A 27,044-nucleotide genomic window follows, 5' to 3' on the forward strand; every position below is an offset into this window, starting at 1 on the left:
TAAAGCTGTTCATAATTTGCCCTCCCTTCTACCTTTGTAGTGTTCTAGTATTCTTTCCCTGTAAATCCATTCCCACTTGACCTTCCATGTACTCTTGTTCCTCACATCAGATACTTCATCTCCTCACTCTAAGCATTTTTACTGACTGTCTTGTATACCTGGAATTCTCTTTCCTCATCTCTGCCTTCTGGCTTCCCTGGATCTTTTAAAATCACGGCTAAAATGCCATCTTCTATAGGAAACCTTTCTTTTTTCCCCTTAATTCTGGTACCTTTTCTCTGATGATTATTTCCAATTTGTCTTATATATGTTTTGCCTGTACAAAGCTATCTGCATATTATCTGGAGCTCATAGATTGGACAACAATGGGTCCCTGCCCTAGCACCACTTAATGGCTATTTTTTGGGCCCTCCTGCCTCAGAGTGAATGTAAATAGCAATTGGTTCTCTTTTGGTCAGCAACCCTGAGTGTCTTCCTTTCTCAGTTTTGATTTTTCTTTTTTTCTTTTTTTAATTAAAGGGGACTTCCCTTGACTCACTTCTTAAAGAGGCCTATTCACTGAGTGGTCATTACCTCACTCAAAGTGAGAACCTGAAAAGACTTTAGCCTAAAAGGACCAGGGTCCCATTGCATCCTGGGCCATCTCCAGTCATCCTGATGAATATCTGGCCATTGGACCCAGATGGCTCTGGGGGACAAAGACCTTGCACAGCTCTCCATCACTCAAATCCAAGTCAACTGCAAATCATGTCATCATCTCCTTGATGTCATGGTCCTCTCTGAGAACAAAGGACAAACACAGAAACAACAGCACAACCCCCTATTCCTTGAAAACAGTAATTATATTTTGACTTTCTTTGTATCCCCAAGTGATTTGGCACATACTAGGTGCTTAGTAAATGCTTATTCACTGACTCATAGCACGATAATGATCTTCCTTAGTTTTTGTATTCAAAGTCTAATAGTCCACGTCCTAATTTCCTCAGTCTTCTTCCTATCTCTACAATGACAGAGGCCTACAGATTATGGGATTTCTTGAAAATTCTGTTGACTAATAGTTTTGTCAATTAGTATCTGTCTTCTCCATGTCTGAGTCATTTTATGAGACTCTCCTCAAAAATGTCAGGAGTGTTTGACATGCACTGTGTGTGTTCTACTTGGGTGCATTTTATGTCCCAGGACAGACACATACATTGATATTTTTTTTCTATTTGTCAGACATTGGAGAACATTTTTGTGGATCTACATCAAATTTGGAAGATTCAACGCTTTCTCAATTCTCTCTGCCAGCCCTGTACTCTATCTTCCTGTAAATGACTACAGAGCTTTTCAGATAATGAGCTCCAGGATGTTTTTGTACTGTGTCAGCATGTTTATGTACTAAGGCAAAGGTTTCTGTTAGTATATTTCCAGTACTTTGAACAAACTGGAGATAGTCCGAAACATAATCTCCAAAGGCATATAGTGTCCACTTTCATGCCAATTCCTATTTCTTCCATAGTCAACTTGAAACTCACTAAAATATTATCCTATTATGGGTCCACAGAGGCCTATCAGTTATATTGCTGTTAAAGTGAGCATGTATATGTGTATGTATACCTATAAATATATGTGTATGTACATACATGTATACATATACATCTTATATGTATATTTGTATGTATGTGTATACATGCATACATATGTATATATCTATATAGATATATGAACCTATGGGAGGGGAGTAATAGAGGGCAGTGTCTTTACATATTGATCCAAGTCTCTAACAGGTTTGGCTTAGACAACAATTTCAAGTTTAGGGTATATGTGAATTGATGTACAAACCCTCCTAATTTGGTGGCCAATTTCCTTCATCATCTCTAAAAAGAGAGGGCTCAAACTTTAAGTGGTTGCTGCAAACATCCCTTCCACACAATTGACTTGTGAGGGTGGCATAGCCAATGGATGAATTGCTTCTTTGCTTGCAAGTCACAGTAGTTTGACTGCCAAGTCAGTCAGGTTGCTTCTAGAGTTAGTCCTCCCTGGGCTCAGCTACTGCGGGCATCAGCAGACTCAGATTCTAGTTGCTGGACCTCTGATGATTCTTCAGGCCTTGTGAGCTCACAAAGTTGTAACTTGGTCTGTCCCACTTCCAATATTTATTCCCTTCATTTCAGGAAAGCAGAGATAGCACATAGAAGAAGCAAGCACTGTAGGTTCATAGCCATAGGCCATAGGAGAACTGAATGGGACAGGCTACCTACCTGGAAACTCACAGCACTTCTTGTCTTCCTTACCATCTGAAAAGAGAGAGAGAGATTTTTATCTGTTCCATCTTTTCATTTGCAGGTCACTTATCAGGCAATGAAAAGGTTTTTCATCATTTTGTAGTAAAATACAAGGAAAAAGTCATAGGGATACACATGCAGTTTGAGAATTCAGAAAAGAAAGAAAGAGATCCTCCATTACCCATTTCCAGAAGCAGACTCATATGGATTAGCAACAGATGAGAGCAATGGGTCTGCTGTACAGAATGGACCCTCACTGGCTAATCTCCCCATTACCTAATGAGGATACAAAAAATTCATAACAACTACTAAAAGGTTTTTTAAAAAACAATAACAAAAAAAGAAAGGGGAAAAATGGAAAGGAGTCAAGAATTCCAAAGGCAAATTTCTTCTCTTTAAACTGAAATGGAGCTAAATTTCAGATCTGAACTTCCAGCATCCTCTAGGCCTTCCATGCCCATTCAAAAGCATTTCCTTTTCTTTGATTTGATTCCACCACTTATCTTAAGCTCAGTAGGTCATTTCCTACTGTCACTAATCTCAGGTGACACCATCTTGCTGGAAGCAGCCTACATACTCAGCCATCTCATGACACTGCTGCTGGTAGTCAGGACTGGTAAAATGGTGCTTTGGCTCCACTTCCGCTGCAGCCTCTCCAGACACCTCTGTTCCTTTTCTGCTTCTCGCTCAGCTTGCTGCTTGACCCATTCAGCCATTGCCTTTTCATGGCTGACATCTCTAAGTCTCCTTCTACTGAGATCTCGACATGTTTCTCAATTAGTTGTCTTTTCAATCTGAGCACCAAGTGCTTGAAGCATAGATCCAAAACCTCCATTTTTCTCCACAGAGTCGGGGCTCCAGACTATAAACTGCTCCATATTGAACAATATCTTCAGTATTAGTTAGCTGTCCATTACAAATAAAATCTGTCTTATTTATTATATTTAGTAGTTCAAAGAATTACAAGAAGATAGATAGGAATTTACTGCACTCTCTGTAGAGAGTATGGTATTGTCATATCATGGATGATGAGGGGAGAATGACAGAATAAATAGGGCTATTACTTATAACAGTAAATATGGAATGTTTTAAGGAAAAGTAATATCAGTAAAATATTTGCAACAAATATGACATCTAAATACATATAAGGAATTGTATAAAGAAGTCAAAGTAGTGATTCTCATTCCAGAATAGGTAAGTAGTCAAATTGTTGATAATCACTTAAAAACACTCAGCTTTACTGATAGTCAGAGATACAATTAAATAACTTAGAAATAACACTTCATACCCATGAAAGGGCAAAAATAATTGCAATCAAGAAAACTCAGTTTGGGGGAAATTTTGGTGGAAGAGGTATTCATTGCTGATAGAATTGCAAAGTAGAATCTTTTTGGAAAAAGCAATGTAACTATATAACAAAAGTCACAAAAATATTCTTCAAATCTTTGATCAAATAATTTCATTTTGCAGCACATTTGAAAGCATTATTCAAAACACAAAGAAGTTTATAGCAACATTTTTGTAATATCACATACATGCACACAAACACACACACACACACACACACACCACCACCACCACCACCACCACTACCACCACCGCATAAAAAATGTGTCTAATAATTACAACAGGGTTAAACAATAATACTAGCATAATACTATAATGGAATTCTATAATGCAAAGAAGTAGAAGTTATTCAAAAATATCTGAAAAGATCCTTTAACGTGAAAAAAAACAGAAACAGAAAAATATGTAAGAAGAGTTCTTAGACGATGAAAATATTTTATTGAATTCAATTCAAGAAACATGTATTAAGAAACTTCTTATATGTAGGGCATTCTGCAAGGCATTGGAGACTTGAAAAGAAATGACAAGTCTACCTTCAAGGAGCTTCTATTCTATAAGGTTACAACCCTTCTTTTGTCCTTGATTTCACCTTCCCTTCTCTATTCTGGCAAATTACCTTGGTAATCATTTCTTCCCTCTCTGTGATTTTCAGCCTCTACTTGTCTATTTCTCCTTCCCTGATGCTTTCAAATACATCCATTTTTCCATAATCTTTTTAAAAAAACCCTCACTTGACATTACCATCTTCTCAAGCTATTTCTCCTTTTCAGAATCAAACATAAACAAGTCACTTAGACTTAGGCCTCAGTTTCCTCAAATGTAAAAAAAGGGAAGGATGGAAATAAACATTTATTATAAGCTGAGTTCTGGGAAAACAAATATAAACAACCAAATACAGTCCATGCATTTGAAGAGGTTACATTCTAATGTGGAAAAATAATAGACAAAAGCAGCTGAGAAATGAGGGAAGGGGGGGTAGAAAGGGAAGGTGTGTGGCATGGGGGCCTCATTTGGAAATCTAGAAGCCAGGAATAAGGCTGGGAGGGAATGAAAGTCCTTTCACAGAATGGAGGCTCCAGGAAGAACTCAACAATAGGAAAAAGGTATGGGTCTTACAGAGGATTGTTCCATGTTAAGAAGGCTTCAGGGTTACTTTAATGTTCCAGGATGAAGAAAATGTAGGTACTGAGAGAAGTCCCAGAATGAAACCGCATGGTTTGGGACCTATTGTTGTGCAATCAATGAAACATCTAGCCAGGAAACCAGGTAAATTGGGGTTTACTGGCTAGATCTCTCTCTCTCTCTCTCTCTCTCTGTCTCTCTCTGTCTCTGTCTCTCTGTCTCTCTCTGTCTCTGTCTCTCTGTCTCTCTCTCTCTGTCTCTCTCTCTGTCTCTCTGTCTCTCTCTCTGTCTCTCTGTCTCTGTTTCTGTCTCTCTGTCTCTCTCTGTCTCTCTCTCTCTCTCTTTCACAAGGAAGTTCTGTGTCCACAGTTTTGGGTGATCAGGGTTGTGACCTAGCATGGTCATGTTAGAGCTCAGAAACTTGTGTGCAGGCATGAGGAACTGTTTGAGGGAGAGCCTATCCCAGAGGAGAATGTGAAGTCATGTGGCAATGAACAGTATTGTGGGAGATCCAAAATTCCGGACAGTATAAGATGCTTCCATTATTCTGAACATATTGTAGTCTTCTATAACCTTACTGGGGAGGCTACCCATCCATTCGGGGGGAACGGATGCAAAGATTAATAAAAGCTTTCCTGATTTCACAGCAGATATTGTTCTTTGTTTAAAGTGAGCATGTTTCTCACACTTGGGGGCTTGTTAGATGGGCTCATTTCTCACAATTTGGGGAGCTCATCTGGGATCTTTAGTATCAGAAAGGAAGCTTTCTTGCTTGTGGGGGATGGGAGCATGACCATTGTTTTTCAATGACCCAAACACCCACAGGCAAGTTTCCCCTCTTCTGACTGATAACTTCTCTGGGATTGTTTGGAATTGTTGTGAACCCAGGAACACAGCTAAAACAATGATTGAATGGCTGGAGGTAGTATAAGTCAGGGACCTAAGCAATAGCAGGAAAATATTGGGGCTAAGTACTGCTTTGTCTGTTTCAGGATCTTAGACACAATCAGTCTTTTGGGAATCTTTGGAACACAAGTCCTAAGATGGGAAGTGAGTTCTTGATTGTTACCAAGAAGGGGATAAAGAATCCTCTGTGTATTCCTTCTGAAGCCTGTTTGAAGGAATGCTGGCTATATTCCTTCATTTGCCTGCTCCCAAGAACAGTCCTACAGAAGGACCTTTGGAGAAAGAGAGCAGAGAGAAGGGGGGAGCGAGGGGGAGGTTGGATCTAGATTCTGGGAAGGATCCTTTTGAAATTGGCTTGGAATTAGAGTAAATTGACATGAATAGTTGAATTTTGACCAGTCTAATCTAAAATTAGTTTATTTCCTAAAAAGAGAGGATCTGTATTGCTCTACTGTTCTGTGTATGTCTGTGTGTTTGTGAAGTGTTTCATGTTTGTGGTGTAAGGTTCTAAATGCAACCAGGCAACCAGCCAGAGTAGCAAGGGCTGTAGCTGAACTTTCCCTTGGAATTCTGCTATCTCTTAATCTCCCCCTCTCCCTCCCTCCCTGATTACAGCAGTCTCAAAGGAGTGAGTGGGTGAGAGAGAGAAAGAGAGAGAGAGAAAGGAAGAAAAAGATGTTTTACTGTTTGGCTTGATCTGTTGCATGAATGGTGTTAATAGAGAGTTTGAAAACTTTTTAAAAGTTGTTTAAAAAAATCTTTGCATTTTAAACTCTGACCAAGTTTTTGAATATGAAAAAAAAAGGAAAATCTTTTCTCCTTACATTACTCTTTGCAGAGAATTCAGCTTAAAAGAATGTGGCTCTCTTAATGTCTAAGGATTTTTTTGAGGAACAAAGAAGCTAAAAGAAACTGTATTTGGTGTATTTGAAATATAAAAGAAGTGAGGATATGGGTGGAACAGAAGATTATACATGTGCTCTTTGCCTTGTGTAGCAGGGAAAGTTACCCCTTTCCCTTCCCCCAATCTAATTCAAAAGTTGGAGTGAGACTGGGAGAGCTCCTTGTCTGGTGAGCCTTGGAGGGGTGAGGCGAGCTAGAAGAGACTGATCTTTTGATCAGGATTAAGAAGAAAAATATATTGTTATTTGGCATTTATGATTGTAAAGTGCTTGACAAGGATGGGCATATGTGAGATACAACATTAATGTAATTGTCACAGTTTTTAAATCTGGATTTTGTTATATATAGACTGGGGTTTTAAAAGGATGTGATAGAAATTTGACAATTTGAAACTTATATTTGGTTTGAAACAAGGACATAAATCCCTTCGCCTGTATGGTTAGTCATAAACCTCTTTGCTTTGTTTAAGCTGGAATGAGATTCTAGTACAGACAGTTAAAAAGTAATAAGTTATGAGTTATCCTGTGTTATGGTTAACTTGATTTAATAGCTAATAGCTCAATCAAATTTGAGATGACTATCTGATAGGATACCAATCCAATATGTATTTGTAATTTAATTCTTTTATGGGACTAAAATTTACCATTATTTTAAGCTCTGATTACAGGAATGAGTTGTCTGAGTTACCATAAAGCCAATTGGTGGATATTTGGGGAGTGTTTTGAAGATCTTGAGGCAGGATCTTCCCAACTCTATTTTCCAAAACCTTTGCTATTTTCTTTCTGACAAAGAAAAATTCCCCACCTGATTACTCCTAAGCCAGGATTTCAGCACATAGTGACCACATGATTGGCTGTCAGATACTGGAATCAAGCAGAGTTAAAGAAGGCCTTTCCTTCTTGTTAAGATATATGACATTGTCCCTCTTTTCCTTTTATAGCAAATTTCTGTAATCAAAGAGTTATGTTAAATAATTATCAGGTGATAGAGTGTGTCCACATGTTGGTGAGGAGATGAATTTCTGGGAAGGTGATGTGGAAATGCATTCATCTGAATGAATAATGGATTGCTTTAAGTTTTAAATATGTAATGAGATATATTGTTGAAAAAATTTATCTAAATGTTATATTAAGAGTTGCATTGTTAAAAAAAGAAAGGGATGAATGGGTTATGAATTCTGTGTAAAAATTTCTTTGTTGTAGAATTCCTATAGAAAAAATGAAAATTCTTGAAAATATATATACATATATTTTTATATATGGATGTGATTTTCAAGCCTATTCCATCTAAGGATGCATTAAGTATGTTAAAAAGTTTATTTCTGCTGTTAAGAAGGAAGTTTTAACCAAAATCATTTTTGCTATGAATTAAGTATTTACAAAAGTATGTTTGTGAAAGAAAACTTGGTAAATATGCAAAGGCCTAGGTTTTAAATCTTTCGTAATTTTTGTCAATTAGATGCAAGAGGGTTTTGTGATAAATTGTAAACTGTTTTTAAGAGGAAAACATTTGTTGTATGAAGAAATGTTTTGTAAAACCTTTTGTTTTATATATATATATATAAGCTAATTTGTTATAATAACTTGAGGCTTTGTGGGGTTGGAAGATAAGTGGCAGGAATTTTATGGCTTCAGGAAGCTCTGTGATATATTTTAAGACAGCCTCCTGGCCCCATCCCCTTTCCTTTTGAAGTCCAATCATTATTACAGAAGAACTTCTTAAGATCTAATCTGAACTCAGAGCTACTCAGAGAAAAGATGTTAACTCTTTCCTATTGTGGAAGGAAAAGAGCGGCTCCAGCTCCACCCTGGGCCTCTAAGGCTAGATAAGCCTGAAAGCATCACCCAAGCAGCATAGCGCCTCGCTTTGTTAAAGTTGTAGTCTCTTTGTAAAGTGCAAACTTTTTGTATATAGAGTTCCTAAACAAGGAACTTGTTTTGGTGATAAATGATCTCTAGTGATTGACTTTTAGGAAAAAATTAAGATGTAAGAGGTAAGTCCTGGTAAATTTTTTGATTAGTGAAATCTGCTATCTGGTAGGAGCCTCTGGGACCATTACTAATTGTGTTCTACTGCTCATAGAATGTGACTGTTACAGGCAGAAGTTTGCCTGAGGAGACAATTCTGTCCTCAGCTTGGGACAGAATTCTTCTGACTCAATTTCCCCATTGAGTTCCTATGAAAAGGAACGTTTTCCTACTTGACTCTTTCTGAGTCTGACTATAAAGTGGAGATGATATCTAATTAAATCCTTGCTTTTCATTTTCATGGCATGTTTCTATAATCAAAGCAGATAGTTTAAGATGTAAGCACAATGCAAGTAATGGAATTTTGTTGTTTTCAATTCATTGAGTAAATGGGTACTCTGGTATGGTCTTGTGAAGGATAAAATCCCTGAAATAAAGCATTCTTTCTGAATGTTATGGGAATAATTAGATAAAGAAAAAGAATCAAAAGTATAAATGTGATATTAAATCATTGTTCCATAGAACAAGAATGAGATTTACAATTAACTGTAATTGTATGGAATTGTTGAAGTTAGGGGCATTTGGGACTCAAAAATAGCCACATGCTGGGTCCTGCTTAAATGAATTCAACCTAAGCCTTCTTTCAGCTAAAGAAGGTCAAAGTTTGTTAAGATTTCTCAACATTGGGTACACTTTCAGGGAATATGAGTATTTGTAATGCTGGTGTAAGCAACTGGGTAGAGTGAGTGCTTTCATGGAAACAAGATTGAGAAAGGAGTTCAGGGGTGACCCCAGGTGGTCTGGGGGTTCCAGGGATGCTCTCGATGGGAGTGACCAGTAACCTGGAGATTTGGATTGATAGGATCAAGGGTAGGAAATAGAACAGAGATTTGGGAATAGTGATAGGGAAAAACTTGTGGTCCTCAAGAGAGCCAGAAATCCAACCTTTCAATGTGAGGTTTTCCAAGGCCCTATTAGACAAATGGGACTAAAACTCTTTTGGTGTAAGAAACAAAGGTCCCAACTTGGAATAAGGTCTTTACATGTTACAAAGTAATGTATTAATACAATTGATTGAATTAGTTACTGAGACTAACTAAGAGACATTCATTTTGGGGAAAAAATTTCAGTTTAAGTTTCTTAGAGGCAGGTAACCTCTGTTAATAATTTGCATTGGTGGAAAAGTTAAATGTTTCTTTTTTTATTTGAATTCATTTCAGGAACATAAGTTGAAGTTAGTGTTCGAATTTATCACATGTGTAGCTCATTCTTTTGGAATGAGCAGGGTTAGAAAGACATAGAGAAGCTTGGGAAGAAGATGTAAATCTATTAGAGTGATAACATGATTTTAATGGTAAATTCAATTTTATGATTGTTATTTAGTTAGGAACTAGAACATGTATAGATGCAAGCTTCTTAAGACAGCTTTCTTTAAAGATGCTCCTGAGAGATATGAAATTATAGTCATATCTGAAACTGATTGCTGGAGTTTGCTATTTTAAGATTTTATGGAACTGACTGTTCTTCTGAGTCTAACTCCAGGTGTGGATAGTAAGAAAGGTTGTCTGAGCCACTGATCCATTATACCAGCAAGTCTATGAGATGCTGGTATGAACTGCAAAAGGGTAACCTCATGGGAAAGTTGGAAGAATGTTGTTCTGTCTGAGCTGAGGTAGGATTCCCCTAATTCAATTTCCCCATCGGTAACTGACAGACTTTATAGTTGACAATCTACTCTTGCCTGGAATTGACATGAAGTTGGAGAGATGTTGTTGCCCTGAAATATCTCTACTCTTCGTGACAATTTGCTATAATCAAAAGTTTTGTAAGCATAATACCAGATCTATTTAATAATAGATTGTTGGTAGGGGAACATTTGAGGTTAAGTCTAAAATTAAGCTGTTAGGGTTAGGATTTTAGACCAACAACAAAAGTTAGGGCTCTTTAATTCTAAGTAATAGTGTGGGAACAGTTAGATTGAGGGCCTGTGAGGTTAGCATACATAGCTACTATTATTTTTCTCAATTGGTTAATGTTAAAAGAAGAATGATTTGTGATTTATCTTGTAAATGTTTTAAAAGAAGCATCGCATCAACTAGAAGTCGAAACTATTTTATAACGTGATCTGTACTGTGCTAAAAATTGGTTATTTATTGTATTTGTGTTATGTTCTGGAGCCCATTATTAATTCTTTAGTGAAATCTCATCCTCCTGATAGGGAAAATAAAAAAGTGAATTAATATAGAATGTAAAAACTGGGTTCTAATGTGAATTTCTTAAACATGACAATGGGCTAAAGTTCCAATTTTGGTTTTGTAAGAGTGGTGAGTATAAAGCTTAGGAATGGCAATCTAAAATTGTGTCAAGGTTAGTTTGGTAGGAGAGTGGATATCTGGATTTCTACAAGAAGATAAAGGGAAGAAGATGCTGAAATGCTGTGCTGAAGAAGGCTTGAACAAGTATCCATACCAGAAAACTGCATCAGATGATGTTCCTCCCTAGACAATTGCATGAGATGGAACATCTAAAAAGACAATTTGTTGATTTGCTTTTTTCTTCTGAGTCTCTGTATCTGTACTTATGAAAGAGGACTGCCACCTTGTAATTTGTCAATGCATCAGTCAACTTTACTCCCTTCTCATATTCATATAAAGGGGAGATAGATGAAGGGAAGAATTCATATGGGAAAAAAAGTGAGGGGGTATTAATTGGACTTAGATATGGGAACAGAAATTTTAATAAAGAGAAAAAGGGAAGAGTTGGTGGGAAACAAGGGAGTTCTGTTTCCACGGTTTGAGGTGATCAGGATTGTGACCTAGCATGGTCAGGTTAGAGGTCAGAAACTTGTGCACAGGCTTGACGAGATGTTTGAGGGAAAACCTATGAGAGAGGAGAATGTGAAGTCATGTGGCAAAGGACAGTGTGTGGGAGATCCAAAATTTGGAACAGTATAAGAAGCTTCAGTTATTCTGAACATATTGTAGTCTTCGTATAATATTACTGAGGAATCTACCTGTCCATTCAGGGGAAATGGACATAAAGATTAATGAAAGCTTTCCTGATTTCACAACAGGTATTGTTCTTTGTTTAAGGAGAGCATGTTTCTCACAGTTGGGGGCTTGTTAGATGGGCTCATCTTCCTTCCTTCCTTCCTTCCTTCCTTCCTTCCTTCCTTCCTTCCTTCCTTCCTTCCTTCCTTCCTTCCTTCCTTCCTTCCTTCCTTCCTTCCTTTCTTTCTTTCTTTCTTTCTTTCTTTCTTTCTTTCTTTCTTTCTTTCTTTCTTTCTTTCTTTCTTTCTTTCTTTCTTTCTTTCTTTCTTTCCTTTTCCAAAACCTTTAACCCTGTGCAATCTGAAGTCCACAGACTGGACAACAATAGGCCCTTGTCCAAGCTCCACTTAATGACTGTTCTCTGGATGCTCCTGGCTTAGAGTGATTATCAATAATAACTGTTTCCCTTTCCCTTCCAGTTTGATTTAGTTATGTTTTTCTTTTGCTCATTAAAGGGGTCATTCCCTGACTACTTCTTAAAGAGACTTATTCACTGAATGGGCATTACCTCCCTCTAAGTGAGTACCCAAAAAGGCCTTAACCTAAAAAGGCCAAGGTCTCCCATTGCATCCTGGGCTATCTCAAGTCATCCTGATGAATATCTGGTCACTGAATCCAGATGGCTCAGGAGGAGAAAGTGAAGTTGGTGACATTGCACAGCCCTCTCTCAACTCAAAACAAAGTCAAGTGCAAGTCATGTCATCATTTCTCTGATGTCATGGTCTTCTTCAAAAAATGAAGGATGAACACAACAACAATCATTGTGCAATCAATGAGAACCGGAGTGAATTGAGTTTAAGGTGCAGTACTTAAGAAATAAAAGTTTCAGCATCCAAATTTATATTCCTTTGAGGAGAGCACCCATGAGGGTATGATACCTAATGTGGACAGAGGGAGAGGGAGATGGAGAGGGGGAGATGGAGAGAGAGAGAGAGAACTTAGGGTGTCTCCCACTGCATCCTGGGTCATCTCCAGTCATCTTGATCTATATCTGGCCACTGGACCCAGATGGCTCTGACAGAGAAAGTGAGGCTGGTGACTTTGCACAGCCCTCCTTCACTTAAATTCAATTCACTTAAATGTCATGGCATCACCTTCCTGATGTCATGGTTCCCTTTGGGAATGCAGGACAAACAACAACAATGAAGGAGAGGAGAAAGAATAATCGTATGACAGGGTAGTTCCGTGGTACCTTGAGGATAAGATCTAAGCACATCAGCCTGGTCTTTATAGCCTTTCACAATCTGACTCCAGCCTCTCTTTCCAAAATTATTTCACATTATCCCTCTGATATGTCATATCAGAGGATATGTCATATAGTATTTTGGTATACTTGCTGTCTTCCAGGATTAGTCTTCCATCATCTTTATACAGGTTTTTCCCCAGGTGTGGAAAATACACCCTTACTCTCTTGCCTCAATATCCTTAGTTTTCTAAATGATCATTCAAAAACATACTCAAAATCACTCTCTGTAAGAGTACTGCAAATGAAAGCAACTGCAACGTTTAAAATTGGCAGAACTGAAAAAAAAATAAGTTGTTAATGTTGGAGAAACCTCAGTAACATAGCTACAGTAATATACTGTTGGCACAGATGTGAATTAGTCCTGCATTCTTAGTTATTTGGGAATCATGGAAGAAAAGTGCCACAATGAAAAGATTTCAGATATGAAGTATAGAAGATGAGGTGGCTCATGACAGGTACTTCAGTGTATCAAAGTAAGTTGATTCACACTCTATCCCCTTTTATAAAAACTGAAAATAAATATAATTTTTCTATTATAAATTTAATCTTCTTATATAACTCAGTTCACCCTCAGAGCTGTCATAGTCCCTATTTACTTCTCTAGATTTCTTCCAATACATCAATAATTTTCTTTTCTTGTTTTTGCTCTTAATAAAGATAAACTTCCATATTCCTTTTCTAGGATAATTAACTCAGCTATTAAATAGGTTTCATTTATAATTGTTCTTTATTTCGCAAATATAATGCATGCTAGACTGTGGCCTTTGGAAAATGTCATGGATTAAACCTTTAAGACATATGCAATTGTGACAAGTTATTAAGGAAATTCAACAATTCAAAGAATCATATAACAAGAAAAACAAATTTCTGTACACATAACTACACTCTGCCATTATTCCATGAATACATTTCCTTATTCCTTATCCAAGTGTCTTTAACTTTGCCAAAATGCCCTTAAGTTTTCATTTCATTTTTTCCTTTTAGTCAGGTTTAATTCTTTTGTTTGCCTTTAGTCATTATGGTTTTCTTATGCTCCTATTAAGCTTTACAAATGAATCACATCCATTTTTGGGCCAGAAAGATCTCACTTTACCTAGTTTCTTTATGACTCTTCCAGCCCTCTCCAACACTCTTATTTTGTCTTTCAGACATTTTCTTCATCTTTCTCACTGAATTAGTATTCAGAACAAGGAACAACTATATTTCTGAGACTAACATGGTTTATTCTTATACTTCATCAGGTATCACTGAGAGACACTGAGAGATTCTAACAACTGTAAGCATCTGTACCATCAGAGAAAAAGGTGACCAGATGTTTCTTATCAAGATATTTATTTTTGTTGCCTTGATTGCAACTGGTAAGTCAAATGGAAAACTTGCATAGATTCATTCATGTCTTCAAACTAATTTTAAGGGAGTTTTTAAAAGTCATGAAGACAACTAAAAATAGTACTGTTACTAATTTTAAGTTACTAATAAAAGTTACTAATAAAAGTAGTTCAGTTACTAATAAGTTACTAATAAAGTAGTTACTAATAACTTTACTAATTTACTAATAAAAGTTACTAATAAAAGTAGTTTAGTGCTAAATGAATTCCATCTATAGCTTAGTGTGATAAGGAGAGGAGTATAAGGTAGTATGGAAGTATCAGAAAATCAGTTTAATTTTGGTCTTGAATTTAGTAAAAGAGAATTGGAAGTCAATTTTTTTCAGGAAACATTTTGTTCACTAGCATTTTTCTATTTGTCTTGGAAAAAATCCCTAATGAAAGACTATGTGTTTTGAGATCAAAGATTAAAGTCCACTTAACATAGAAAAGGGAAAAAATTAATCAGTAAATCCATACTATATTCTTTTATCTACACTTTTGTTCTAAAAGTAAATGTTAGTTTTTACAAGTTACATTTTGGTCAAAGATATTGTGAAATTCAACTATTTGATGAAATTCAACATATGTGTGTTTCTACACACACATATTTGTATATACATATACATATAGTTACTAAGAACCGTTCAAAAATATTAACAAATTATCCCTTTTAAGAGGAAATAGAATTTAATAATTTTTCTTTCTTGTGGAAGTTACCTAGGACATTTCAAATATATTGTGTACTAATAAAATCCAGGGGTAATACACTTAATTGAAATATGAACTTTTATAAAACTAATCAGTAGATATGTGCCTATGTATATATGTTTCAGTATTTTCAATTTTTATGTCGTTTTGTTAATAAATTGCCACTAGATGCTGACGTTGCTTGTTTTCCACTCCTTGTTTATATAATGCTAACTAAACTTTGCTGATGAAATTTCTTGCTTATCCAGGACATTCCCCCACCCCAACCCTCGTTCCAACTTTGCATACTGACTTTGATTTTATCTTAAGGATTTAATGAGAAAGTCATGTTTTAAAACTAACCTAGTATTTCAGAATAATTATTTTTCATTATGGATGTTGTTATTGAATAGCATTTTAAAAAAGAAACTTGTATATTACAATTAAAATTAAGTTGACTATAATACTGTCAAAGGGCTGTCAAATTCCTGGAAAAAAAGCCCACCAGCAATTCAATATTCTGGAAAATATTTTGGGTGCTGTTAAATAGTAGGAATTTTTGTGTCATGGAAAATTTAAAATCTATGTCATACTTAGGGCATCAGTAGGTAAATAAATAGTCAGGGATATAATTTTAAAAATTCTTTAAGTGACTGGAGATTGAGAGGATAGGAGCATCCTAAACCTAGACAAAGAAAATAACATATTTTGCCTTTTCTTTTTAGCATTTGCAGGACCATGGGGTATTCTATGTGCTGGAAAAAAAGAAAATACCATCAGGGGTTGTGATAAACAAGGCTGTGGATACTATGGTGCTCCTAGGTATGGTTGTTAACTTATGCCAGAAGTAGTCCTCAGTCTTCTGCCAGGTCTGTCTTATTTTTCACTCTTGTGAGAAAGTAGCAGGATGATAAGAGAGACAGCATGGTGTAGTGGGGAGCTGTCCTTGGAGACAGGAAAATCCAAGTGTGAGTCCCACTTCTTATCCATCCGTCCACCCATCCATCCATTCATCCATCCATCCGTCCACCTGCCTGCCCGTCTATCTATCTATCTATCTATCTATCTATCTATCTATCTATCTATCTATCTATCTATCTATCTATCTATCTATCTATCCATCTTTCTATCATCTCCATATCTATATACAGTCCTACCTGGGCAATTTAACTTAGCCTTTGAGTGATCCCAAAATAAATCTCTAATACTGTACATTGCAAAAGTTTCCCCTATGCCAAAGAAATTACAGGTTGTCAATAAACAAAAATTGAACTCAAGTTAAGACTTTGAGATAAGTAGTTATGCTCTTGTTCCTGAGGCATATTGCAAGAAACAATTCCCAGATGGAAAACAAAACAGTCATCTGGACAGGGAAGAGGGAAGAGAAAAATGGAGAAGATTATGTAGAGAAACATTTGAGCTGAAACTTGTTTATTATCCATTTGCCTTTAGTGCAGAGTAGAATACCCTAGGATATAGCACTAGTGACAGATAAAATCCCTCCATATGAAGTTTTTGATCATATCTGAATTTTTTTTTTCTGGGAATGACACAGAATTTGCAATCTCCCCCCCCCCCCCCCAAGTATGTGACACCTGATACAGGAACTCTCTCTACTGAGGCAAATTAATGTATCTCTGGGAAATGTCTGGGGCACATACAGGTTAATTAATCTTCCCAGGGCAACGTAGAGAGTAAAGCAAAGTCTTCATAACTCTATGTATTATGTCTCAGTGATATATAATATCAGCATGAAAATATAAGATTAGTTGCTTGGAACTCCTCACACTCTTCAAGGCTGCCCTTCTACATGAAGCGTTTCCAAATTCTTCCTGTGGTTAGTGTTTCCCATCTAATCACTTGATAGCTATTTGATAATGATCCTAAATTTATTTAGGAATGTGTTTTATAACGATCTCATATTTAATGAATGTTGTCCCCCTCCAATCCCCTAGTACAATGTAAGCTACTGGAAGACAAGAACTCTCTCATATTGTTGTATTCAGTATACCGCACTGTTCTTGGCATATATTAGATACTTAAATATTTGTCAATCAATGAATTGACGAACTCCATGTGGGTTAAAAGAGTATCTCAACCTTTTTTTACCAATAACACTTTAGAGTGGACCATTTTTGACATCCAGTCATCAAAATGACAACTTATGGGTTTATATATACTCTCTATTATTATCTACAATACAGTGAAGTTTCATTTACCTCATGGCCTCCCCTACTGAGAATAGAATTAAAAACTAGTAAGCAAAAAAAGCTTTTAAACAACTAAAATCGAAGTAACAAAGTTCTATCACTAAGATCAATCTGCTTTATTCTTAAGGCAGTCCTTCTCTGACTCTAACCATCCAATTCTAACCCTAAATGCCTCCAACTGTATAACTTATTCCTTATATAAGATTCTAATGTTTTCTGAATTGATTTTCCAGTTATTGTTAATTAAACATATCAGTTAAAAATTTAGGGGAACTAGTAAAGGCAGACACATTGAAAAAATGAAATAGAACAAATAATACCCTAACAATGAGTAAAACACAAAAAAATCATATGAAAAGTATATCAATCTGGTCATTTAGTGAAACAGAAAACAGCCCTATCTATATTTCTTAATAGTTCTATCACTGTGTTATTGTACTATATGACTGGTATTCACAATGATGGCTAAAATGATTGAAAAATATTAAATTATGTTCAGAAATCTGTTTAAATAAGAGAGAAATTTAGGATACATATTAAGAACATTTTCACTGAAAATAGTTTGTTGATATCACGCTGTTGCTGAGTCACTTTTCAGTCATGTCCAACTCTTCATGATCCCATTTGAAATTTTCTTGGCGAGATACTGGAATGGTTTGCCATTTCCTTCTCCAAAATTTACAGATGAGGAATTGAGGCAAACAAGGTTTAATGACTTGCCTATGGTCATATACCTACTAAAGATCTAAGGCCAGAGTTGAGCTTGTAAAGAAGAGTATTCCTAATTGCAGACCTAGAGCATTATCCACTGTGCCACCTACTTGTCTATTAATATCTTAAGATAGCATCAAAATGCAAATGAAATAATACTTCAAATAGCAGATATCAGTAAAGCCTGAATGGCTTTTTCCCCTTTTCTCCCTAACTTTTTTTTTTCTAGTCAGTGGGAAAAGGAAATGAGCAGATTCAAATTAGTGGGACTTTTTTTTTTTTTTTAACAAGCTTATTAAGGAAAATAAGGGAAGAAAGTAGCTATTAATTATTGCATTTGTAGCTGCAAGTTAAGTCCTGATCTGGACTGTTCTCCCCACTTCTTCCAGTCTCTCTCCTATCCTTCTCTCACATGCCCATTTTCATGTCTCCGCTTATGCAGTTGCTCCACAAAAGAAATTTTAGTTTACTCTTTGAATTCCTCTGCTTGTGATAGCAGGACGTCAGCACACTCACTCTGCTCCCTGCAAATATAAGCCACTTTTTTCTCCTTCTCCATCTCAACAGTATGTAAAAAGTCTCAGGGAAGACTCTTTAAGAAAGGAAAGTGTAAACTCCAGAATTCTAGGAAATGTATGTTCATGCACATTTCCCATTTAGTTGAAGTCTCTAAATGTATCTCCGTACACATTTCCCATTTAACTGAGGTCTATATGATCCACTGTCACCAAAACTTTTATAATTCCTGAGAAGTTTTAGATGATATGTCTGCAGATACACATATTCAAACCAGCCTTTACCTTTCTTCTACACAATAACTATCACCAACTATAAGGTGGTCACAGATTATTAGAAAAGAGGAAGAAGGTATAGGATGTGAGGTTAGATCGAGAATATCTTCTCTTGAGACAAGTTGCTCAACTGACTAGTTAATAGTAGTCTGGGTTTTCGTTGATGTCACTGGACCATAAACCATGTGTCCTTTTCTCTATTCTAGAGGTCGAAGGAAACACACTGGGGTGGATGTGAAGTGTGAAGATGGATCAGTTGTGTATGCCCCTTTTGATGGAATGATTGTGAGGCAGGCAAAACCTTATAAAAAAGATAATGCTATTAATAATGGTGTTCAGATAACTGGAAAAGGTAAGTGAACTACAACAAAGACCTTGAATATTATTTTCCTTTAGGTTATTGTTGTTGTATTTGTCCTTTGTTCTCAAAGAGGACCATAACATCAAGAAGATAACATTACTTGCAGTTGACTTTGTTTTGTTTGAGGGAGGGCTGTGCAGGGTCATCAACCGCACTTTCTTCTCCTGAACCATCTGGGTCCAGTGGCCTGATATTCATCAGGAGGACTGGAGATGGCACAAGATGCAATGTGGGACCCTGGCCCTTTCAGGCTAAGGTCTTAACACATTCTCACTTCAGTGAGATACACCCATTCAATGAATAGGCTTCTTTAAGTAGTTACTCAAGGGATGGCCCTTTTAATAAAAAAAAAAAAAATCAAAATGGGAGGGGAAAACCCTCAGGGTTTCTGGGTAAAAGAGAAATAATTACTATTTAGTATTTACATTCACTCTGCGCTAGGTAAGTGGAGTCTTGTAGTCCAGTCTCTCTCCTCCCCTCCCTTCCCCTCTCCTCTCCTCTCCTCTCCTCTCCTCTTCTCTCCTCTCCTCTCCTCCACTCTCCTCTCCTCCACTCTCTTCTCTTCCACTCTCCTCTCCTCTCCTCTCCCCATTGAGGATGTTGCTGAAAGGGGGATTAAAATGGCTTTGTTTTGTTCTATAAGACAAAAGTAGGATTGATGAACAGAAGTCAAAGAAGGGTAGATTTTGAATCCATAAAAAGAAATTCACTTATATTAGTTGAATAGGTTATTTTGGGTAGCAATGAATTCCTCTTCAGCAGAGGTCTTTAAACAGAGGCTGTATGCATACTTTTGAAAGCTGTTATTAAAAGGATTCCTTTTCAGATATAGTTTGGACCAAATTTCCTGAAGTCTTTTCCAGCTGTAACATTCTATGATTCTATTTATTTCATGAAGAATGTCATGTTGAATTGCACCCGGACCAAATACTTTTGCAGTTTAGTAGGTGGTGTGTGAGAGCTTTTGTGGCCAAAAATTTTACCCTATAACCAATCTAGTGATGAGTTGCTCTAAACTTAGCTATGCTAAGCTTTAGAAAACAGAGTTAATCATTATATCCATATTTGAAGTCTGTCCAGCTTGGTGGTATCTGTTGGAACTGGTCACAGGATGAAAGGATCATTGATAAAAGGCTATAAAGGACTTCAAAGGTCAACAAATCTAATCCTCCTCATTTTACAGATGAGCAATTGGAGGAGGCCCAGAGAAGCAAAAAGATTTCCCCAAAATTATACAGACCTAAAGAGTCAGAACTGAGATTTAAACCTAAGTTCTCCAACACCTCATCCCTTGTCTCCTTCATTGTATCATGCTGCCTCCTGCTTAGCAAATCAGTTAAGGATTCAAAATCTCCTTCATGATGAGATGTATAACCTGAACTAGCAAGGGGAACTAGGGCTTTGCCCCAGAAATAAGTATTCATTGAACTCTGATTCCTCCATTTTAATAGAGGGCTGTCCCTCCCACCCCCAGGATCTAATAGACATCACCCCTATCTTTGAACCCATTTTTCTTGAGGTGGATTTTCTTTGACAACGATCTTACCATGTCATCGATCAAACAGTGAACAAATATTTACTAGGGGCTTACTCTTTTTGAGGTATTATGCTTGACATTAGTATACAATGAATTGCAAAGGAAGTGCAGGGATAGCTGTGCTATCCTTCTTCTTTCTTCTATTAAAATTTCTCCCTCCCATTCCTATCCTCATCTGTGCTTTCCTTTATTATTGTAACAAATTTCCTTTCATCCTGTCCCCCTTCCTTTCCTTCAATGATCTGGTGCTCACTGAAACTGAACTTCCTTCTGCAGAAGCCACATCTCTTGCCACCCTCTCCAGTCAATATTATTTACTGTTCTCCAGTTGGTGTTGCTTCTTCTTTCCCACACTCAACACCCCAATCATTATAATATTGTGAAGGAAAATGGCCACAACTTAAGAAATATGAAAAATGCAGTGACTGATCATTTTTGCAAAAGACTAAAGAAGAATCATTAACTAGGAACCAGAAGGAGAAGTAGACATACTTCTTGCTCCTAACTGCTACTTTCATACCTTCCTTCTGCCATCATTACTCAATAACCATCTTCCTTCCTTCAAAGTTCCCTCCGTCTTGTCTAGATCTTTGTTTCTATCATCTGTGGATCCCCAAGTCAATTTCTTTTCTTCTACAATAAAGTCAGTACCTTACTGTTTTGGAAATCTTGGCTTCCTACTTCCTCAATGTATGAAAGTCCTAAGACCTCTATGTCCAATGTACTGTTAGCATGTACGGAAGTGTGCCCCAGCCACCAACAGTGCCACCATTCAGATTAATTTGCCCTACCCCCCCAAATTACTAGTTTCTGCTGGGGCATCAGACTAGAATGTCAATGGAAGATAATTATTTTCATGTTTCCCGGCCCATCCTTCTCTCTTTTAGCATTCTACATCACTTCCTTCTCAGCAGAGAACCTCCCCTATGTCAGAGAAAAGAAATTGTAACTCCGTTTTCTCCTCCATTCTACAACTCAAATGCCTCAATATCATTCCTCATTCTTTCCTCTGATAAAGAAGTGACACTTCTCTCCAGTTTTTGATTCTTGTATTTTCTTTCTCTCTTTCTAATTTGTACTTTCTAATGCAAACTGCAAAAGTTCTTTTGTGCCTTTGATTTCATCTTTTCTGTGAGTTTACCCCTTCAATTATCTCCCCTTCATCTCTTAAAGATTCTTTTAATTATGAATTTAATTATAAATAAACACAAACATTTCAAATATGAATAAGATTGAATGTGAACTGATCTTCTGTTATAGTTTATTAAAAATATGTTTCATTATGCACCTCATGATTCAGCATCAGTCTTCTGGAAGAGTGATCATTTCTTAAGTCATAGTTATTTTCCTTCACAATGTCGTAATCATTAAATAAATTGTTCTGGTTCTACTCATTTCACTCTGCATCAATTCATATAAGTCCTCCTAGATTTCACTGAATCCATCCCTTTTGTAATTTCTTGTGTTGCAATAGTATTATTTTATATGAATACAATATAATTTGTTTTAGCCATTCACTGATTGATTGACACCCATTTAGTTCTGAGTTCTTTGTTACAACAAAAAGTATCGCTATTAATATTTTTATACATATGAATCCTTTCCCTCATTCTTTGGTTACTTTGGAGTATATGTTTAATAGAGGCATTGCTAGGTTAAAGGATATGCAGAGTTTTGTGACTTGTTGGGGTCGAGGGGCTACTATAGTTCCAGATGACTTTCCAGAATGATTAGATCAGTTTATAGGTCTACCTATTCGTGTATCAATGTGATTTTCCTTTTCCAAATCCATCCAACAATTGCCATGGTCTTTTAAAAAATCTTTTAATTTATATTTACATACATTTAATTTACAAAATTTATGGCGATTTGGAGCTTTTTTTTGTATTGTTGATATTATGAGAATGTTCTGTTCATATCCTTTGACCACTTATCTATTAGTAATGAGACTTTTTATCTTTTAGGAAATCTTAATCTTTTACGTTTGAATAGATTCACTGTCTATTTTGGATATCAGCTCTTTGTCCAAGAAGTTTGACACAAAAATCCCTTCCCTCCACTAACTATTTAATTTTAACCACATTGATTTTGTTTGTCCAAAAACTTTTTAATATTATGTAATAAAAATTTCCATTATATATCCCATGATCCTTTCTAACCTCTGTTTTGTCAAGAATTCATTCTCTATAAATAATAGAAAAAGATCTCATCTTCCCTACTCCTCTAATATGTTTATGATATAAACTTTTATTTCTAGTTCATGTATCCATCTGGAGTTTATTGTATCATAATACAGTGGCATAAGATTGTATGCTATGCATTTTCCTCCATCTTAATATCTTGTCTTTCTTCCTCTCTTTGCCATAATATCTCTCTTTACAAAGGTGATTAAAGACTATTGATTAAGCAGTCTTCTTCAATTCTACTGCCCTTCATCATACCCAGAGCCCTATTTTTGGTTCTTGTATTTTATTTCTTTCTTTCAAATTTATATTTTATAATGCAAACTGCAAAACTATCATTTGTTTTACTTGTAACATTGCCTGCAAGACTTTGCTTTTTCACCCACCTTCCCATTCCCCTTTCCCTCTCTTTTTTTCCCCTCTTGTTTATCTAAACCCTGTTGAATTTGGTATATTTCTATACCAAGATCTTAGTGTGTGTGTGTGTTTGTATGTGTGTGTGTATGTGTGTGTGTGTGTGTGAGAGAGAGAGACAGAGAGAGAGAGAGAATTCAATCCTTCATTGTTTAGTTTAGCTAAAAATAAGATTCATAAGATACCTTCTCCAATATCCTGTCTTCCATGTCTTTCATCTTCTGTACCCCAATATGAGAAATGATCAATTTCTTTTCTCTTTTTCTTCGTGCTTTTGCTGTCTTATTTCTTTTTGCTTTTTCCTTTCCCTTTGTTAAAACCAATCAAACAAGAAAAAATAACACCTAGTCCTTGTGTTTTTCTTCCTTAAGTCTCTCAGTGAACCTAGAAGTCAGTAGAATTTTGAAAATATAGTAGAATATAAGCACTTCAGTATAATTAAGTATTTCCCTGCAATATAATTGTAGTGTACCTTTCTAGGTTTCCCTTAATGTCTATGTTTGCATTACAGAGTTCCTATTCAACAGTGGTCTTTTTATCAGGAATTCCTCAACATATTCTAAAGAACTGGATGCCTATCAATTTGAACTGGATGCCTATCAATTTTTCCCCTTTCAGTATTACACTAAGTTTTGCCAGATGAGTTATTATTGGTTGTAAAACTCTATCTTCTACCTTTTGGCATATCATATTCCAAGATTTTCTTTTTCATTTCGTTGCAATATAGTCTTGTGTGATTCAAACTATGGTTCTTTGGTCCTTTTTTTTGTTTACTTCTCACTGCTTACAGTAATTTTTCTTTGACTCAGAGCTTCTGGGTTTTTAGGTTAAGAGGCAGCTAGGTAGTTCACTGGATGGAGTGTTGGATCTGGGGTCAGGAAGACTTAAGTGCAAATCTGGCTTCAGATACTTACTAGCTGTATGACCCTGGGCAAGTCACTTAACTTATGTTTGCCTTAATCCACTGGAGAAGAAAATGGCAAATCATTTCAATATCTTTGCCAAGAAAACCCCATGTACAATATGGTCCATGGGGTCATGAAGAGTTGGACACTACTGAGTGACTAGATAACAATGACTTTTAGTCTGGGATTTCTTTCAAGAAGTGATTAGTTGATGTTTTTTATTCCCATTTTGTCCTCTCATTCTAATAGAGCTAGGTAGATTTTTTATTTTTTGTTTTTGAAAATATAGCATCCAGATTTTTTGTTTGCTCATGATTTTAATGGAGTTAAATGATGCTTAAGCAATTTCTTCTTGACTTATTTTTTTCCCAGTCACTATTTTTGATAGTAGATGTCTTACATATTTTTTTCTATTTTTTTCCAATCACTTAACTTTATTTTAATATTTGTTGTTACCTCATAGAGTTCTATTTGCCCCTTTCTATTTTCAGGAATTTCATTCTTAGGGAAAAGCTTTACACCTCATGATCTAAGTTATTTACCTTCCCTACAGTGTTTTTTTCTCCAAATCTTGTTTTAGATTTATCTTTTATTTAACTTCTAGAAAGTCTTGGAGCCCTTGTTATTTAGGCATTTCCCTTGTGGCTTTGTTTATACTTTTTGTACAATTATTCTCTTCTGTGTTTGCATCTTGGTTTTCTCTTGGTGCATAATATTTCTTCATAATATTCATTGTATTCTTCTGTTTATCACTATCTCTAGCCTTAATTATTAATCTGTGACTTTGTGTTAGTGCCATACTCTGATTCCTTTCATACTCGTGGATCAGGATATGCTTGGTCCCATCTCCTCTGAAGTATGGATACTACTATAGTTCTGGTTCTATTGGTGAGAACTAGGCTAGAATCCCTGGCTCCTGGATTCATCTTCTAGTAGCCTCCTTATATTTTGCTCTCAGCCCTTCTCTGTCTCTTTCTTCTCATTTCATAATGGAATCTGACCACTTTCCATATGGTATCCCTGATGTATCACAAACAGATATGGCAGATTAAATTAACCTGAGGTTTCCTGCATGGCTCCCTATCACTGCAGTTGGTCAGGGACTGAGTTGACTCTCTCTCCCATGAGTCTAGTTAGGCTGTCATGATGCTGTTCTGAATTTTCTTCTGTTGTGCCTTTAGCATGTGTTGCTTAGATAGTGCAACTCTGATCTCTGTCTTCAGGCCTCTTTGTGGCTTTCCTTCCCCCTCACCTTTCCACTTCCCTCATTACTGTTGCCCTTTCTGTCCTTCAATGACCCCATATCCTGATATGGTTCATGCACAGGCTGTCTGGTGTGCTGCCATGGCTTTGTCTTCTACTAGCTCTACTACAAGGTGATGGCTCAGGTGATGGCTTTAGGACTCTTGAAAGCATGCAGAAACTCCCCATACATAGAATCATGGGGGCTAACTCTCCTCTCTGATGTTCCAAAAAGTCAGGGTCAAGATCTTGCTGAGTTTAGGCCCTAGATGGTGGTTCTAGTTTCCTCCTCCCTTGAACTATATATTCAACAAGAATGCCAACAGGTTTCTCTCATTTTTTTAGAACTTGTTAAAGGGTATTAGGGAAAGCTAAACTCCAAGAAAACCCCAAATGGTATTATAAAAGTCGAACACGACTGAAATGATTGAACAAACTCTTCCAATACCTTTCTCACCCTTCACCTAACCTAGAAGTCTGAATGACCTGTTCTTGTTAAAGTCATGCCAACCCTTTGTAATCACCGCTTCTTCTAGATGTTCAATAACCAACTTTTTAGCAAAATATTTCTAAAAATGTTTTCAGGAGCCTAAGCCAAGCTCATTTGATTATGGTTTGTATTATTATCCTCTTTCTTTTTTTTTGAAAATCATAGCAACGTTTGCCCAATCCTGTGATACCTTTTCCGTTTTCCATTAGCTTTCAAAGATTCCCATCCATAAGGTCATGATACAGTCATAGTGTAATTCCAGACCAGCCCAATCTACTATATAGCACTCTCAGAATATATACAACTACCAAAAGTACAATAAAAAAATAACATTCAGAATAATGGTACTGATACACTCTACTTTCAGTATGTTGTTATTTTCCATGGTATCCAAGTACATATTAATTTAGTATAGAAAGACCTAAGAACAAAGTCTCACATAGAAAGATTTTTAGTTTTACTTCAAATAGCCAGATAAATTAACTGGTCAGTTAGATAGTTATCCTTTTCCATTGAAATGAGATTCACATATATCTTGAAAGCTCCTGAATTTCAGTTTTGGAGCAGAACTTAGTTGGTATGCTGGACAATAATAGGATGAATGAGTAATTTTACTTCACCTTCTTTTTTAGGTTATTGCATCCAAATATTCTACATAAAGCCTATTAGATATAGAGGTCCTGTCAAGAAGGGACAGAAACTTGGAGTTCTGTTGCCCATGCAGAAAGTTTATCCTGGAATAACATCGCATATACATGTTCAGAATTGTAACTTGAGTAATCCTACTTCATATCTGTGAATGAAAACATAATAATTTACAGTTTCACTTTTTAAAAATGACCTTAAAATTTTAAATTGTAATCAGATTATCATTTTACTATATTCTTTAATCTCTTTTGTCTCAAATTGTATTCCTGACTTTCAATGAATATCTGAAATAAACAAAATCAATGCAATTGGTTTGGTATGGATTTTTCTCAACTCCACAAATGGACTTTCATCAGGACTTTGTTTGTTTTAAAAAATACTAAATTCCCTTGTTTTATATTCTTTCCCAGTCTCAAGTCTCATTCCTTACTACATTAATGTCCACACATAACATTATTCTTGTCTCCTTCCCAATGTACTTACCCACAGGAGAGGTCAAAAATCCTTTTGAAAAAACGGTTGCATTCTAATAATTTTGATTAACAGCAAGTAGAAACAAAACAAAAACACAAGAAAATTGACTGACCAACTCTTGCTTTCAACAGGAAAGAAAGAAGTAACAAATAAAGTATTATTCATTGAAGAATTTCTCTAAGGCACATGAATGCATTACTTTTGGACCAGATT

At 36.1% G+C, this 27,044-nt stretch overlaps 1 protein-coding gene and 1 pseudogene across 7 annotated transcripts in view; one reads left to right on the plus strand and one right to left on the minus strand.

Annotated features, from left to right (window-relative positions):
* Positions 1-26,665, plus strand: part of LOC140518089 (leukocyte cell-derived chemotaxin-2-like) — a 42,855-nt gene extending 16,190 nt beyond the window's left edge. For 6 of the 7 annotated variants that reach the window (XM_072629880.1, XM_072629881.1, XM_072629879.1 and 3 more), the window contains exons 2-5: positions 14,050-14,166; positions 15,591-15,687; positions 18,784-18,929; positions 26,342-26,665. In XM_072629880.1, the coding sequence (XP_072485981.1) occupies positions 14,121-14,166; positions 15,591-15,687; positions 18,784-18,929; positions 26,342-26,508 (456 nt within the window). In that variant the 5' untranslated portion in view covers positions 14,050-14,120 and the 3' untranslated portion in view covers positions 26,509-26,665. Of the gene's footprint in view, positions 1-9,793; positions 9,867-14,049; positions 14,167-15,590; positions 15,688-18,783; positions 18,930-26,341 lie in introns of those variants that run through there. The other variant, XM_072629877.1, reaches the window with a different exon arrangement.
* Positions 2,663-3,224, minus strand: LOC140517513 (splicing regulator SDE2-like; annotated as a pseudogene).
* Positions 26,666-27,044: the final 379 nt, after the last annotated feature.

This window comes from Notamacropus eugenii, chromosome 1, assembly GCF_028372415.1.
Source record: "Notamacropus eugenii isolate mMacEug1 chromosome 1, mMacEug1.pri_v2, whole genome shotgun sequence".
Lineage (NCBI taxonomy): Eukaryota > Metazoa > Chordata > Mammalia > Diprotodontia > Macropodidae > Notamacropus > Notamacropus eugenii.